At 35.3% G+C, this 18114-nt stretch overlaps 2 protein-coding genes and 1 pseudogene across 2 annotated transcripts; all 3 read left to right on the forward strand.

The window, feature by feature from the left end:
* Positions 1-324: 324 nt before the first annotated feature.
* Positions 325-2270, forward strand: LOC114739797 (28S ribosomal protein S33, mitochondrial). Its single transcript, XM_028927873.1, has 2 exons — positions 325-602; positions 1931-2270. Exons 1-2 carry the CDS (start codon positions 385-387, stop codon positions 2019-2021), a joined length of 309 nt encoding a protein of 102 aa, XP_028783706.1. The 5' UTR covers positions 325-384; the 3' UTR covers positions 2022-2270.
* Positions 2271-3067: 797 nt separating this feature from the next.
* LOC114739791 (DEAD-box ATP-dependent RNA helicase 8-like) lies at positions 3068-9159 on the forward strand. Its single transcript, XM_028927869.1, has 10 exons — positions 3068-3872; positions 4736-4796; positions 4943-5177; positions 5564-5802; positions 6385-6636; positions 6719-6899; positions 7511-7599; positions 7697-7770; positions 7851-7977; positions 8642-9159. The coding sequence occupies exons 1-9, from the start codon at positions 3574-3576 to the stop codon at positions 7927-7929; spliced, it is 1509 nt and encodes a 502-aa protein (XP_028783702.1). The 5' UTR covers positions 3068-3573; the 3' UTR covers positions 7930-7977; positions 8642-9159.
* An 803-nt stretch (positions 9160-9962) lies between these two features.
* Positions 9963-13636, forward strand: LOC114739792 (tRNA-specific adenosine deaminase TAD1-like; annotated as a pseudogene).
* Positions 13637-18114: the final 4478 nt, after the last annotated feature.

The following is an 18114-nucleotide window of genomic DNA, read 5'->3' on the forward strand; positions in this document are numbered from 1 at the left end:
CTGATTATGACCAATTTGTAAGATAAATTGAATTGAAATCTATTGAATATCAAATTCTAGGTAAAAAGGCTCAAAAACCTTATGATCCCGATATCATCTTTCATTGAACTAACATTTTAGATTGTGTAGGTAGAAAAATACAAAAAGGAAAAAAATAAAGAAAATTTTGTGTTCATTGTGTTTTCACCTAAATAGGGACCACAATTAAAAATTAAAGTTGAAGCGCAATTTAAAATTGACTTATAATTTTATTCATACGGCTCACATAACTCGGGTTAAAACTTAAAATGAGTCGGGAACTGATTCAACCCGATCCATCTCGTTTCTGATCCGCCTGGGCTAAAACGTCGGAGGGACGAAGGCAGGCTGTTGGCGAAAGCAAAAATGGCGAGCGGGAGCTTGAAGAGCATTCTGGCGGCGGCCGTAACACAGGGAGTGACTGAGGCGCGAGCAAGGATATTCGGACATGTGCTCAATCCCACAGGCAAGAGATCTGCACATAAGCTTCTGCGGAAGAAGCTTATCGGTGAAAAAGTGGCGCAGTGGTACCCTTATGACATTCAGCGAGACGACCCTCTCGTCATGGCCCAGCAAGAGCAAGAGTAACTTCTCTCTTTCCCTGCTCTCTCACTCGAACGACATGAAACCAAGCACAGTGAATGCTGCATGTCTGCCATGTGTTTGTTTGTTTGTCTCTGTGGTATTTTGGATTGTGGGTTATGTTTTGACTATCAATTTGTGCAGAAGTAGGTTCTGGGTCTTCTTCATTCTGTTTTTCTTTTGGGAAAATTAACAATTTGGTCATCGACCACACTTGGAAAATAACATACTTTGCGTTAATTATCTTTTTCAAGCAATTTCAGATGTTGGCAAGATTAAATCATATATTTTCTAATTTTTTTGAGAATGACTCGTCAGGCTCTTATTCATTTCCTATACTCTGAACTTATGTTCTTACTCATTTCTAAGGCTAATCTTGGAGTTCCCATCCCTAGTAATACTATTTGACCCAGTTGACTCCGGCTTTCTTATGATGCCGTTGCACACATTTGATCCCATAGAATCAGTCTGTTTGTCTAAATTCAAAGCTTTTGGAAAACTACACACAGTTCTAGAGCTTTATAAATATGCTGGTAAATGACTTGTTAAATTTTAAATATCACTTGTTTCTTATAAATAAGGTCGGATAGCACCTATCTTTAGGCAGCAATTCTTGGTCTCATGGCAGAATGTTATATTTTGGCTCTTTGCCCGTTATCTGGACAATCTGCTTACTATTTTTTGTTACCTAGCAGTTTATTTTTATTGATTAACAAGCTTTACGGCATATCTAACATGAAATTAAACGTGCATTAAGCTGCGTGATGGTCTCTGCATGTTAAGGAATATGGGTTATTCTTTTCAGGAATTTGAATTGCTTCACTGCACTTCAATATCCAAATAAAACTCTGAACAGCAATCAAACATCAAAACATCGATCTTATCTACTATGGATTTTTTTAACAATCTGTCAGGAAAATAAGATCTTTTGGGTTGTTGCTCCACCGTCTGAATGATCTGTTTGCCATTGGTGTCCACTCCATGCCTCTGAGTTTTGTTCCTTTTTTGTTGATTCCTTTGTGTGATTTCATTCTTTTCGAAAACAAAAGCTAGACCTAGGCGAATGAAATATAGTTTCATTTTGGTGTTTCCCCAGCGGGATTTCATTCTGTATTGATTGGGTATTTTTGCTTACTTTTTTACCTATAAGTCGGTGCCTATTTCTCAACATAAAAACTTCTACAATATCTGCTCTATGTTTAAGAGAACAAGTTGGTCAGTGGTTAACATTGGTTATCTAAATGATGTTGTGTTTTTATCGAAACCCTTCTGGCTTTTACTAATTGTGTGGATAGTAATGTGATTTTTTATGCTTATTATCTTCCTACAGGCGCTTATCAAGACTGGAAATGTTGAAGCGGCGAGGAAAAGGACCCCCCAAGAAAGGCCAAGGAAGACGTGCTGCCAAACGCAACAAATAAAGATGCTACTTTTTGGTGTTTTTGGAGGGTAGAAACCCTTGCCAGTTTTCCCTGTATTATCGTCATGAATTTGATGCATGTAATTAGCATCTTAATCTCATTCCCTAAATTTAGTGCACTGGGAAGTTTATACTGTTTGCCTGGATTCAAAAGGCTTGACCATTCTGTTATGATGATTGAGCATAGGAAGAGAAGGGCGTTGTGGACCTGGAAAAAAAAGCTTGATATGCATTATGGCCTTGTCTCTGCTGTTTTTTCCCCTCCTTTTATTATGGTTTGGAGTTCACCTTTTTCGCTAGATAGTTTTAAGGGTATACTTTCTTTTATGATCTGAGTATTTAGTATATTACTTTGCTTTTCAAAAGTATCACATACAAATTGATAAAAGAAAACACCAACACGTTTTCTTTTCTTCCTAATTCCTATTAACCCCGTCGAATCATGTTTTGTGGTATTTCATCCTTTTTCTGGTCTTGGGCAAATGAGAACGTGTGGGGAGAGACCTTAACCAACATCTCACATCCAGAAGTTGAACGGCCTCTACTCCTCCATGCCTGATTCTTTATGGAGCAAGAGACAAACTGAAGAGAAAAGAATATATGACGAGAGAAGAATATTAATTTACGTGTGGTGAAAGAGAGCCCAAAGAGTCACTTGAAGGGTTGGGAGTTCCATATTTTTGCATAATAATTAATCAATTTTTTTATAACTACTGACTTTATTGAATGTAATTTTGAGGTTTTATAAAAGAATGATTAATTTTAATCAATTATCGCAACTAATATAAAGTAATTCATTAGAGCTTATAAAAAGAATCTGAAGAATATTAATTTAACAATAATTAAAAAAAAAACAGCCGTATGGTGACGGCATGCAAGTTGTAGAAGCATATTTAAGATTTAAAATGTTAATTTATATCATTTTCGTTAATTAACAGTATCTATTTAAGTATATATTTGTCCATAATATATAAAGTCGGTCTATGATGGCCCGAAAAGCGGGTTTAAAAGAAGTGCGATGCTTTGTGCATTATTAGCCAAGAAGCGGGGCCATTCACCCAACTGAACAAATCTTCTTTTTGACGCCCTAGGAACTTGGAAGGAGGTCTCGCCATTCCTGCTGCTACGACAACGTCGCAATCAATCCCAAGAAACACCAAGCAAGCAAGAGAAATCAAGAAATCATTTTCCTCTTGTTCGATTTCTGGTTTTTCGTCAATTTTTCTGAGCAGAATATAGATTACGGCCAACCCTCTCTTCATATTGCACTATTTTTGCGTAGATCTGTACAAATCCCTAACGATTTTTGCCGTCACTTTATTCCTGCCATCACAGTAGAAACCCTCTCTATTTTTGGGTCCTTTAGCTCTGTATTATACTCAGAAATTTTAGATTTTGGCAGATTTAGGTTTAAACGCAAGCCATTCTAGAAGCATTTGTGGGCGTGGTTCCACTTTGCAAGAAACCCTAAATTTGTAGTTTGTAGCATCTTTGACATTTTGTACATTTTTTCTTAGAAATTTCGGTGGGTTTTTTTCTTTTGAATCGGCGGAATGAACAATAGAGCTAGGTATCCACCTGGGATTGGCGTAGGTCGGGGGGGAGGCATGAACTCGAACCCTGCGTTTCAACCGCGACCCCCTCAGCAACAGTATGTGCAAAGGCACTTAGTGCAGAACCAACAGCAGTATCCGCATCAGTATCAACAGTACCAACAGCAACATCAGCAGTTACAACAGCAGCAGCAGCAGCAACAACAACAATGGCTTAGAAGAACGCAATTGATTGGTGCTGATTCTAACGTAGTTGACGAGGTCGAGAAGACTGTGCAGTCTGAAGCCGTTGATTCGAGGTGCAGTTCTTGAAATTTTATGTCTTAGACATGCTCCTTATCATGGAAGTGCAATGTGCTAAGATTGAATGTGTTGGAGGTGTATAGGATTTTGAAACTTTGGGGTTAGAAAAGAATGTACTTGGCACGACACCTTTTCCGTATTGGTAATTAGATGTGTGTGATTGACTTTCTGCCTAAGAATATCAAATAAACAAACAGCAACATCTTCGTATTTAGAGACTTTTTTTTTTCTTTCTCTTGTTTGGTGTTTGTTTGACTAGATAGGTTGAGAAATTTTGGACTGTTAACATCGTTTTAATGATCAATACAACGATTTGTCTAATTTCTTTCTCTTTTTGTTCAAGAAGCGACTCTAGGGCTTTCTGTTTTCTTCTATCTGATTGCCTGCAAGGTATTTAAAGTTGGGATTGTTCTAAATGATCATAATTTTGCTAACTTATGGAACAAGTAGAAGTGCTTCATTAATTCTCAGTTCTCTCTTTTTCCTCCTTCTTTCCGTTCACCAAGGTTCTGATTTGCATATTTTAAATTATGTCCGATTACTAAATGGAACCTTCTCTACGCATGCAAATCTGTTGCACCTTAATACTCAAATTCACGGTGGAGCTCTTATTCCCTTAACGCAGGCTTAATGCCAGTTGCGATTTTTTCAGGCATGGGATTAATATATGCTCAATTATGATTTTTTGAGTTTGTCAAAGATTTTGGAACTGGCGCCATGTAAACCTGTTTACTTGACAGCTGTGGCATGCATTTTCATGGCAGCAGCATACTTCACTGCTGAACATAACTAATTTTTAGGTTTTAAACAAATAATTGAAGGTGTCCTAATATTATCCTCCTTCGTTTTATGTTGTTAGTTCTCAAGATTGGAAGGCAAGATTGAAGATACCACCACCTGATACTCGCTATAGGACTGAGGTATGCTTTTGATTAATATTATCTTATGCGTTGATTGATTGATTATCCGCACTGATTTTACCCTCACATTTTGCATGACGTTCACATGATGTTTTTCCGTTTATTTGAAAAGCCTAATAAATTGTACCTGTCTTATTGTTTCCTAGGATGTGACAGCAACTAAAGGAAATGAATTTGAAGATTACTTTTTGAAGCGTGAGCTGCTTATGGGAATATATGAGAAGGGTTTTGAAAGGCCTTCTCCTATCCAGGAAGAAAGTATCCCAATTGCTCTTACTGGTAGTGACATTCTCGCTAGAGCAAAAAATGGAACTGGAAAAACAGCTGCCTTTTGCGTTCCGGCACTAGAAAAAATTGATCAGGATAACAATGTTATTCAAGGTTTGTCCTGCTAGAAGCTTTATTTCTTGGAAACTAGTGGAGCCTGTTACGATATAAGCTCAGCATGAAAGGACATGGAATTGTTTTTTATCTTTTAGCCTTGGAAGGCTCTGCATTGAGAAGAATTTGTTGAGAAATATATATTATTTTGTCCATGCATTTTAAATTCTTTCAAAATTATTTTAGTTGTTAAGTTTTTATTTACTGCTCTTGCATCCTTGTAATTATTAGACTGGAAAGATAAATGTAGAGACAGAATTTGCTTTTCAAGTTGATTGGAAATGGTCATGGCAGATGGCTGGTGCCATTGTTGATGGTGTCCAAATTATTTTTAATGAGATAGTCACCACTCATGCTGACTATTTTTGCTTATATCTATTATGTAGTTGTTATACTGGTCCCAACACGTGAATTGGCTTTGCAAACGTCACAAGTGTGTAAAGAGCTCGGAAAGCATCTGAGTATTCAAGTCATGGTTACGACGGGTGGTACCAGCCTGAAAGATGATATCATGCGTTTATATCAACCCGTTCATTTACTTGTTGGAACTCCAGGAAGAATATTAGATCTTGCAAAGAAGGGTGTCTGCGTTTTGAAAGACTGTAATATGCTTGTTATGGATGAGGTAAATAACTTTTACAAATGTATATAGAATCCAGTTAGGGGATGGGGAGGTTCAAGAACTGTTTTGAAGAGACAGAATTTGAGGTTATTCAAAAATTACGGTTTGATGCCCGATTAGTTATCTTTCTTATTTTGTTAAATCTGTTAGGATTGGGAGTCTGTTGTTATACTTCCAAGTTGGTAATGCCCCCTTGGTTACAAAATAATCGTCATTCTGGAGGTTTGGTTTTGTTTCAAAATAATTGTTGCTTTAGGTTTTTCAAGAAAGCTTTTTTTTTTTGGGGGGGACAATTTCACCCTTCAACAAATGAGAAGTTCATTAGGGCATTATAATAAGTAAGGTTATTGTAATAAAATACTATTATATATATTTTTTAAAATCTAGTTTACTTATCAGCCTTTTTAATGGGTGCGCACAACGGAGGGTGTATGCATTATGTATTTCCAATTTATATTGTAAATGTTGAGCGCATCATTCTTCTGCCCTTCACTTGTGCTCTTTATGTGGCTTTCCAAACATTAGTCATCTAACTATTATAATTGTTTATCAATATGAGGATCTTAAAATTTTTTTGTCTTTCAGGCTGATAAACTTTTGTCACCAGAGTTCCAACCTTCAATAGAGCAATTGATTCATTTCATGCCTCCGAACCGTCAAATCCTGATGTTTTCAGCTACTTTTCCTGTTACTGTTAAGGACTTCAAAGATAGATATCTTCAGAAACCTTATATCATTAACCTTATGGATGAGTTAACTCTGAAAGGTATTACACAATTTTATGCATTTGTGGAAGAGAGACAGAAAGTCCACTGCCTCAATACACTTTTCTCTAAGGTTTGATCTATCTTTATCCTTTTTTTTCCCGCTAAACTTATCTTAGCCAGAGATAAATATTGTAATGGCTTGTTCATTTCAGCTGCAAATAAATCAGTCAATTATCTTCTGCAATTCGGTGAATCGGGTTGAGCTCCTTGCCAAGAAAATCACAGAACTTGGCTATTCATGCTTCTATATCCATGCAAAGATGTTGCAAGATCATCGAAACAGAGTGTTCCATGACTTCCGCAATGGTGCTTGTAGAAATCTTGTTTGTACGGGTATGTTTCTAGTACTTTTGCACTTACCTGTCCCTCATTGTTTATATCTGAAGAACTATGATCAGAGAATTTTATAGAATTTCTATTCTCGTTGAATGCATGTTTCTGGTAATTGCAAGTGGGCTGGCGGTCTCTATTTATAGGCCTGTGGAAGAAGCAAGCTTACTCAAATGTCCCCTGTACAAAGTAGAATGCACAATAATACCTCTAATTGTTAAACTTATTTACAGTAAATCAAAGTCAAAAAAGTCCACAATGTCTTTAAGTCTGTGTGCTAGTGGTGGTTCTTATTTCCCCAAATTGCTATTTCATTTATGTAATTGTGGCTGATGACCACTTTTCTTTATCTTTTAAATTCTTTAATTATTTTAATTTGTTTATTTACAGGATTTAACTGTGTAATCTATACTAGTATAACCCATATTTGTTCTGTGAAATTAATTGGTAATGTTCGGATGATGAGACAAGTGATGGTATTTGTTATAAATTTGTTGAATCCGTCTGATTGTATAGAGCATGTCTAGAATTAGCATATGCTAAACTGGCTGTTTGTTTTGACTTCTATTTTTCTAATTTATCATTGTTTCCTCTTTATTGGAAAACAAATGCAGATCTTTTTACCAGGGGAATAGACATTCAAGCAGTTAATGTGGTCATTAATTTTGATTTTCCCAAGAATTCAGAAACTTATCTGCACAGGGTATGTTAGAGCCTTCTTAGTCTTCTTTTAATTTGTTTATCTTAGTAGCAATTTTCTGTATGTTTTGTAGTCTCATTTGTGTTCTGCCTATCCACAGGTTGGTCGTTCAGGGAGGTTTGGGCATCTTGGTCTAGCAGTTAACTTGATCACCTATGAGGATCGCTTTAATTTGTATGTAATATACATTTAGACTTGAATTTAAACGTATTTGCTATAGATATTGATTTTTTTTCCTTATCAATTTTGTTCAGATATAGGATTGAGCAAGAACTTGGCACTGAAATAAAGCAAATTCCACCACACATTGATCAGGCAATTTATTGCCGGTGACTTGGATAATTATCAGGGTTGTGTTCCCAACTGTGGTGAATAGCAATGGTAAGTGGTAGGTTCTGGGAAAAATTGTGTTGTGTTTATAGTTGGCACTCTGATGGCTGACAATCATTGTTGTGGAGAAGTGCAAATACATTTGTAAAAATATGTTTTGAAAATACAGAAGTTGGTTTCATAATATATATTCTCATGTTTAGACAATGGCTTAATCAATTAAATCCCTTTTAGGAAAAGCGTAAATTGATGGTAATAGCTCAGCGTAATCTTTTAAAAAATCACCAACCAATCAAAATGAAATGGTTTTGTACATTATTGATGATTAATATTGCATGGTTTTTACCAAATCCCTCCCTCTTCATGAAGCGAGGTTTCTGGCTCTAGTCCGCATGGTTATGAGTGGTGTGTTTAAATGTTGTCCATAGTTTAAAAAGAAAAAAAAAGCTTGAATGGTTTTGATTGGTTTTCTATTGAATATGCTTTATACAAGGACACGTGATGACTTATTATTAATCTTTTTTCCTTTAAGAGGATGGTCATGTCAAGGGTTGTATTTTCAAATCTGAGACCATTTCCGTACATTATTTTATGCCCGGATGCTTTCACTGTTTTAGAATGTTTGACTTGCTGTGATGCTTAATTTATTACATCTAATACAGTGAGTGTACTTATAGTTTGTAACGTGTGTGTATGGATTATTCCTGTGTCTCAGGTTGATGTGAGTGGCCATTCAAGCGGGCGGGTATGTGGCTCTGAATCTGGAAGATGGAACAATGTGCAATGATCATTGGGGTATTGTTGGACCCCTTGCTGAATGCTTTTTCGTTACTTTGTGGTTAAGAGCCCTGAAAAATTTCTAGGACCTATATATGTCGGGCCAAGTTTGGAATTTCTATGGTTACATTTGCAAGTGTTTGTTTTCGACTGTCGCTGTAGTTTCTTTTGTACGATCCTCTACGCCTTATGTATTGACCCTTCGTTATCATGCTATTTGTTAGATTGTAGACTGCTAGTGATACATCATGTTAGCCTTGGCATCTTCCTGCTTATGTTGGGCCTTGGCAGTGATCATGTGCTTGATGTGATCGTTGCCACACTTGAATGGGCTTTGCAATCTTAGTTGCATCGTGCATGGTGTTGAGAGGACAATTGTTGCAGAAATTGTATGCTAATGGTGCTAGCAACTTTTTATGTTAATGTATTGTGACATTCGTCATGTGGCTTTGCTTAGCTTGCCTCGCAGAATTCCTTTTGGACGCCATACAAGCAGTTATGGGTGATTCCTACACTGGTGGAGTGCTTGTGATGATAACTTGCCGTTACTTATCAATTAGTGTGTTAAAAAAATTAAAATTATTAAGTTACATAATATGGAATTGAAATACTCAAACGAAAATTTTTGTGCTTACATTCTATTCGCGCCGGATAAATTATGGGAAATATTTTAATTTTCTATAATTAATATAATTGCTGTAACTGTTGTTTGAGGGCAGGGAATGTTAGCTTTGGGGTATGACGCAAGATGGTGGCAGTAACGCTAGTGATACTTTCTTTCATTATTATATCAGCTTACCTTCGGAGCGTCATTGACGCAAATCATAAAATTGCTGTTGTCAAGCTTGCAATGGCTCACGATGATATCAATTTGTAATTGTTTTTCTATTTTTTTTAAAGTATGTTTTTAATTTTTAAGGCAAATTATTTTCAGATACTAATATATCAAGTTTTTTCTTTCAAAATAATTATGATTGTTATGAAAAGTTGTTATTAACGACTAACGTTTTTTGAGTTAAGTGACTAACAACTAAATAAATATATTTTTTTTATATATTACAATTCATTGTTTATATTTTTTTTTGTGTAAAAAAATTTAGGTCAGTGCATTATTTACATTTATTAATTATTAATTACCATCATTTTTCATTCAATCCACAAGTTATTGCACGCTTTTGCCAACAAGAGAAACGAGAATTTTTCCTTTTTTCCGCCAAGAAAACGAGTAAAAGTTTACTCATTCCGTTCAGGCCGCGTCCAGTCGTAACTGAGGGCGGTCTTAACACTTCCAAAAGCAGCGTTCATGGCCTCGCCGGTCTCACCTTCAGATGAAAAGGGTTGGGCGCAGAGAGTATCGGATACAGTTTTTGCTTTGTACAACTCTCTTCCCAAGAAAGGCAAACCTCAAGGGCGCGAAGTCACTGTCTTGGCTGCTTTCCTTCTTTCTTCTCCTTCCAATGGTTCACTCACTGTCTTCTTTGCTCTCTGAATCTCTCTCTCTCTCTCTCTAAGTCTGTTTGGCATATACAAGCTAGAAATTTGGATTTCTGTCCTGTACATTTCCCTTGCTCTATTGGAAGCTGTATATACGTACATATATATTGAGCAAAGGAAATCATTAGTTCATTTCGGGTTTCAGATTTGGAGGTTGTTTCTCTCGGGAACAGGAACGAAGTGTATTGGACGCTCACTTTTGCGCCCTTATGGTGATGTTGTCAATGATTCTCATGCTGAAATTATATCACGAAGAGCTTTGTTAAGGTATTTTCTTTACTTTAAGACTGTATATGGAGTTGGGCACTCTAATTTGAATATCTATTTGGAAAATTCATTTTTTTTAAAAAAAAAATTTGTATGGCTGATACGAACCACATTTCTGATACTGGAAAATATTTACTGTGATTTTTGGACATTTTACCATTTGGGGTGTTCAAAGGCTTTTGTAAGGAAAGCAAGTCCTCCTTTTTGTCATGTGAAGGATATTTGTTCATTCTTTTCTATTCACACCAGGTTCTTCTATACACAGATTCAACATCTTACTGAAACTGGTAATAAGCATATACCTGGCAATGGATGCAAACGGTTCAAAGTTGAGGATGATATCATACCATTTGAGTTGGCCCCAGTGTATCCTGATACGGCAAGCTATGCCTTGAAAGAGGGTTGGAAATTACATATGTACATATCGCAGCTACCATGTAATTTAAGTCTTTGATGGTTAAAATCCTGCCGTCATTGTTATATGTGGATTTGGTTTACGCTAATTCCTTATTTGGGCGCTTTTTGTAGGCGGGGATGCTTCACTCAGATCTCTGGTCTTACCTTCAGATGGTGTTTCTCTAGGAGAAAGTAATTCATCATCGTGTCTGGGTAAGCCAAAAAATCCACGGGTTTTGTTCATATAATATCCAGTAATTTGATTAGATGCATCGCTTAGATAACTTTCTCACAGCCCTTTTTACCTTTTATATTTCTACCATAACTAGATTTCTTTGTTAAATATAATTTCACATATATTTCAATCACTTCTCTTTTGTCCCTAAACATTTGTTTGAGGATCGTGGGTTTATTATAGATGAAATGATTGACTACTTGTTTGTGATTTTGGTGTTTACCATTGGGTCAAAGATATGATATCTTTGTTAGACTGAACAACTATCACTAAGTGACACGCGCTCACGCACACATCAGGGCACAATTCCTTTTTCATTATGACGTCCCTGCACTAGGGCCTCTGTCATGGGATATGGCTATGACACCTCAGCCGACCATCACTCACTCAGCAATTCCCCAGTGGGAATCAAACACTTACCTTAACTCTGATATTGATTGTTAGATTAAGTGCTTAACACTAGATTTATAAATGCACCTAGACAAGAACCATGTCTTGACTATGATCCAGCTCCATCTCAAGTCTCTGCCATAGGGCAGTTGTTGTGGCACTTGCCCAAAAATCTCTAGAATGCTATGTCTGCATTAACTTGTCATTTTGTGGTTTTGTTGGAGATCATTATACAATTTACTTGTAGTTTTGCCAATTGAGAAAGCTGCCCCCCCTCCCCCCCTTCTCTCCTCCCAGCAATAAGGGTCAAACAATCCATTTGTAATATAGCAAAGGCCATGGGCAGAAAGTTTAGTTGGATCTCATCTTTGCTAGACGAGTACTCTAAGTGCTGAGAATTTCTTGATTGATTAGGCGTTTATGTGCCTACCCTGCCTTTCAATCTTTATACATTTCTCTTTGGTGATTTTCTTATCAAAATTATTTCATTCTATGTTCACCATATTGTATATCTTTTTAATGGCATATCAGATGGAATTTTTTTCAAAAGTTGTCTGGCGTTCATTTCTTATAGTCTTAGGAGAATTATTTTGTTTCCATCTCCAGATAATGGTCCAAAACAAATAGGAAAAGTTCAGAGGAAGCCAGGCCGAGGTGATACAACTCTGTCAGTTAGTTGCTCTGACAAGATAGCCCGATGGAATTTGGTTGGTGTTCAAGGTCAGAAGTACTTAAAGTGGGGCAACTATTACTTCATTCCTTAAAGTTGGAGTTTCATGATTACATATAACTGAGATTGAAAACTCCTGTAATGATTTTAAAATTTTTATAGATAATGTTGAACTAGTTTCATGCAGATGTTTCTGCAGCATATCTTTTGCACAAAACCTTTGGTTATATGATTTCCTGTTGCATGTTGATTTATTCTTCCACAAAGCTGATACATTTTGTAACAGTAATGCTTAGATGTTTATAATCAAATTATTGGCGCAAAGGTGAGGACCAAGTTAGGTCAGTTACCTACACATCAAATTGTAACATGTTGGTCTGAGATTGTTTAATTCTGATTTCGCATAATTAACGATGTCATTCCTAATCTATTCCCATTCTTCATCCATGCGTAGATGAATATCGGTGACTTTGTTGGAACATTGTGATAGTAAGCACTAGTGATGGTTTGACTGGTGTAACTGTTTCTCTTATTTCAGGGGCTTTGCTTTCCTACTTTCTCCAACCAGTTTATATATCCTCTATTACTGTTGGATTGCCCCCTAACAGTTCTGAAAATCTTCATATTGAGGATAACTTGAGAGGCGCATTGTATGATCGCATCCTACCCTTCTCAAATGAGTTAAAAAGTCCATTTCGGGTGAACCAGGTTCGTAGAATATCTAGTTTCACGTGATTATTAAAATGGGTGAAACTGTGGCTAGACATATTTTTCATTTTGTAGCCATTATTTCTGGCTGCTTCAGCACCACCCAAGGACATTCAACATGTGAGAATGCTGCTAACACTCTAACATGCGGGTACGTGGCATCAAATGCTGGCAAATTCCCAGTGCTCATTTAATTTTTATGGTTTGATGTTGTAGTATATCTGAATGCTCAAATTTGCAGCTATTCTATTTGTTGGAATAAATGTGGCTTGCATGAAGTCATCCTGGGAACCACAGGAAGAAAACAGGGCACCTCTGCTAAAGGGGCACTTTACCCATCCACGGAATCATCATTATGCAAGTAAGCTTACCAGTACCTCCCTTAAAAGTTTTACCTGTTGGGCCCTAATTATGGTAGTGTATCGTCTCAGAAAGAGGCTGTCGGAGTTTTTCTTGTCACTGAGACCTGAGCGTTTGAATCTCTGGCTGATGGAGTTACTTATCAAGAACTTAAGGTCCTGATTAGTTCTTAAATTTTCTATTAGTTCTTAAATTTTCTAGACACTGTCTGTTACTAGTGAGAAGATGGATCATCATTTGTAACCTCCTAATCTGTTCTCTCTGATCAATCCTTTGCAGGATGGGGCAGAAGAATACCGATTATCTTGTAAAGTTCTTAAAGGGAAACCTCCTTTTAGCGAGTGGCTCTTGAAACCATTGGATTGCCAGGCATTTCCTATCTTGAAATAGCTGAGATCCTGAGATTATTGACTATGTAAGCCTATATCGGTTGTATTTGTGAGTGATTGATTGTTAGACGTTATATACGTTTGTTCACATTTAGTTGACATGTTTGGTAGCGGCTAGAAATTTACCGGCAATCCTCGGGAACTGAATTTCCCGTGGACATGAGAGCAAAAATCTTCGCCGAGAAAGGGGCTTAGGCTCAGGCCAATTGTCCTTGAAAATGAAAACGACATTTTGTTTTAATATGTTGAGAATTTTTTTTATAGAAAATATAATTATTTTATTTACTATTTTAAGAAGCTTTACTAAATTATTTTATTTTATCTTAGAAGTTTTTAATTAAAAATTGAAAATAATTAAATTAAATTTTTTATTTTCCTTACCTTGATGTTTCAATCATACTAAATATAAATTTTTCCATCAAATTATTTTCTTTTTCAATTGTATATACTACTTAGATCCTTAATGTAAGATTTAATTTCTAGTTCAAGAATTATAAATTGGATTTTATATTATAGGCCGGAGGTAATAACATTTTTTCTTTCCACTCATTTTTATCAAACTATGTCTTTCAACTACATTGGCCTTTGCGTATATATTTCTTCGGTTTTAAATATAAGACCCTTATGTATACAGTATAAGGGTCTATATTTAAGACCAGAAGAGTATATAGAATGAACGAGTGATTGAGAGTATGATTGATGAGGTTGAGTTTTGCCTGCCGTGTCCGAAAGACATTAGCGACAGATGAGGCTAAAATTTACAGTTGAACTTAATGAACACAAACTTGGTTTTGCTGTATGAAGATCAAATATTATTAGAAGTAGTACGAGTAAATAAAAAAGCTCAACATGACAGGTCATCGTGCCAATAAAAATAATAGGAGATTTAAGCATGATGCATAAAAATCTTAATGCAGGTAGGGCCTCATTAAGTATTCAACTTTAGGCCACATTAGGAATTTCATCATCTCTTAGCACAGAGCTAAATCCTATATGAGGCAAACGTAGAACATAATTGAACCTTTGCATGACAGGGTAAGATACTACTAGCTCGATATTTTGGAAGAGGAGAAATTTAGAAGAAATTCATGAGGGGAAAAAAAATACTGGGTTTCATTGATAGAAGTTTGATATGAGGTGAGTTTCGCCCTTCATATTGCCAGATCTTCCTTTATACAGACTCTGACTCTACTAACTTCTGAACAAAGCATGACTCAAGATTCTAACATGGTTAGGGCTGTTTTTTCATGATATAGAGTTGATACATGATTCTGAGATGGTTAAAGCTGCCTTTACATTTATAAGTTTATGTAAGATTCTGGCATGATTAAAGCTACTTTGACTAAAATAATTTTACTAAAGTAGACATGACATAAAGTGCAGTATGACTGGCGAAACAGATCGCCATCTGAACTTGAAGATAGGCTTCTAATCATGAGAGATTTGAATATCTCTTTTCTTTAGCATGCATGAATTGTATTTGAGCCCTTTCGCGGCATACTCATCCAATCCATCGTTTTCTTGGTACTATTCTGGGTACACATGCGGGATAGCCTTCCAAGTACCGTGTCATACAAACTACACAGGAAACTAAAAAACCAAGCTTACAAATGGGGAAAATAAACGAACGTAAAACGCAAGTGAGAAATTCTATAGGAACACGTATGAACCTCACATGAAGAGCGTCCTAAACTAAAACACATGTTAAAACATGGAAAGGGACATCCTCCTCAAGCTCTGACTTCTGAGGCTGTGCAGCGTGTTGAAGAAGCTTAGTGCTGCTAGTTCAAACTCTTTATAGCTGAGCCACACTGTGATTTAGGAAGAAGCCGGTTGACCACAAAAGTGACGATAGAATTTGTGATCGTCACACACGCACGAACATTACATATAATGGAAAACACAGAACCTAGGAAATTAGCAAACATAAGCAGTTCTCATTGGCTGAAGCTCCAGAACCCAAGTCTGAAAGTGACACTGGTGCTTGTAAAACAAAGTCTGCGCATGAACATGCTCCGATGTTCTCTTGCGTCCTTCAAGGTTGATATTGAGCTTTGCTGTAACGAAACCCAAAACGTATCATATCAGGAAGTAATGAGGAACTATTATGGCCTTTTTTTTTTTTTTAAACCAGAAACTATTATGGTTTAATGTTTTGTATGAATATTGGTCTTAACGAGATGGGTAAGAAGGAAAAAAAAAGGAAAATAACAATGATAGCCAACTCCCATGGATGGGTTGTGACTTGGGAGGGAGAGTAAGGGCTTATTTGAAATGACAGTAAAATCCTTTTTTCAATTGTGATTTATGGAATATATGGTAAGCGTATAAAATTTTTTTTGTCTCTAATTGTGTAAATAAATGCTTCTAGAAACTTTTGTTTTACTTCAACAACAATATTCTTCCGGTTCTAAATATAAAACTTCTTTTATAGTGTAATTTATACTACAAAAAGAGTTTTATATTTAGAACCGGAAGAATAATATAATAGAAATGAAACTCCCACCTTACTGCGAATGAGATTCATCATACAGTAATTTATAATATATATATGGTTTACTATAAATTTTATATTATATATTTTTTACCAGTAATTATATATATTCGGAAAATAGTTACATCAAATTCTTCATATTTATTGTTAAGTTTTCTAGTGACACACCAACAAAATTCCCACGTCTGACAGTGAGATTTGAACTTATTTATTAATTGATTGTTACGTAATTGCATGCGGGCGCCTTATAGGGAGCAATACCCACCCCCCCCCCAAACGGGGGGGCTCACGTGAGCAATACTCTAATTTTATCGCCCACCATATTGAATAGTAATAAATTAAGCTATAAGAACGAGCATAAATGGGAAGGAAATTACCTGAATTGCGCCATAAATGGTTATTGACCTTACCAAATTATTGAACAGCTCACGCACACCATTTCGTGCCGCTGAATCATTTACCAATTAGAAACCATTACTTCTTCATTTTTCCATCCAAATTAAACTAACACATTTCATAAGTGACAATTTGCTTAGCCATAGCTCAGATATAAAAACTAAAAAGAGATCTTGAAGTTCAGATAAAAATTTGAATATACATCCATGCACACACATATGTTTTGTCGTAGAAAGTTACAATTTTGATATTTTGTTTCTTTTAAGTCCTAATTAATAATAAAAAAAAAAAAGAGTCCATCAATTTAAGAACCATAAAGAGAAGGAAATAAAAGTAGAAGAATTTCTGATTAAAAACAAACATAATACGTATTTTTAAAAGAAAGCGCAGCAGAAACATGAGTTGACAGAGAGAACTCTCTGCGCTCTAAGTATGAAAAAAGAACTATTGATCAAATGGAAAAAAAAAAATAGACTTGACAAAAAAAAAGTTAATTCATGATAACTAGTTTCTATGCAATGCATAAGAAAACAAAAACCTTTTTAAATAGATGTTAACATTTTTATCCTTCATCTTTTATAAGTTCTAACTAATACTAGAAAGTTAACGAATCGTTCTATTTAGATGGCCGTAAAGAGAAGGAAATAACAGTAGATGGATTGCCAATTAAAAATAAAATAAAAACATCGTGTCTGTTTTTTTTTTTTTGCCCCCTATCGTATCTATTCACATCTTGTAATTTAAATTTTTAAATCAAATTTTTGTTACTAGATAACTAGTCTCCAGTAATTTTAAATTTTTGTTAAAATAAAAAAAATTTAATATAAAAATACTTAATTTAAAATATAATATATATATATATATATATATATAAAATTCCTTCTCCCCCTTGATGCGTCTCCTTCAAGTTGGGTTACCAAGCTATTGCTGGTCAGAAACAAATAATTTAAGCCATTAATTGAACGTTAGAAAAAAAAGGAAGTGAGCTTAATTATTTTATAGTTTATGCCACAAGTCAATGAGAATGTGCATTCTTTCCATATACCATATGGACTAAGCTTTATTTTTTAAATAAAATAAAATGCTAGATAATTACTCCATAATGGTATATATAATCGCTGAAGGGAAATATTAAAAAAAATATTTGTATTATATAACTAAACTGGATCTTCACAATTGAAAGACTTTTACGATTCCCGGAGTTTGGCAGAATTAGGGGAAGTTATCCTGCAATTGGTCAAACCAAAACTGTGTGCTTGCTTGCCTTGAACGTAACGTTGACTCCATTTCTAAGTAATTGACCAATAATAATAAATATTCACATAGAATGAGTTGTTAAAAAAAAAAAAAGTAGAATACATATTATTTGATAATACTCTAAAACTAAATACTCTCTCAGTCTTAAATATGAGATTTATTTTATAATATAAATTATTTATCTTATGTTTAGCTGTATTTTATTTTTTCTGTGAATAATACGGGCCTACGCCCAAAATCTTTTTTTTTTTTGAAAAAAAATTGAATGCAAGGGGGGTGCATGTGTTAAAAAGTTGGATTTATTAAATGAAATAAATACCACAAAAGAATTCGGAACCACTTTAAAATTAAAACC

Source organism: Neltuma alba, unplaced genomic scaffold, assembly GCF_004799145.2.
Source record: "Neltuma alba isolate B1F8T4 unplaced genomic scaffold, ASM479914v2 tig00002908_pilon, whole genome shotgun sequence".
In the NCBI taxonomy this organism is placed as follows: Eukaryota; Viridiplantae; Streptophyta; class Magnoliopsida; order Fabales; family Fabaceae; genus Neltuma; species Neltuma alba.

Bases quoted from the DNA above. Each gene is read 5' to 3' on its own strand.
- LOC114739797 (XM_028927873.1), top strand. From the start codon at position 385: ATGGCGAGCGGGAGCTTGAAGAGCATTCTGGCGGCGGCCGTAACACAG. The intron at 603-1,930 runs GTAACTTCTCTC...ATCTTCCTACAG, and splicing joins ATGGCCCAGCAAGAGCAAGA to GCGCTTATCAAGACTGGAAA.
- LOC114739791 (XM_028927869.1), top strand. From the start codon at position 3,574: ATGAACAATAGAGCTAGGTATCCACCTGGGATTGGCGTAGGTCGGGGG. The intron at 5,803-6,384 runs GTAAATAACTTT...TTTGTCTTTCAG, and splicing joins ATATGCTTGTTATGGATGAG to GCTGATAAACTTTTGTCACC. The intron at 6,637-6,718 runs GTTTGATCTATC...TGTTCATTTCAG, and splicing joins TCAATACACTTTTCTCTAAG to CTGCAAATAAATCAGTCAAT.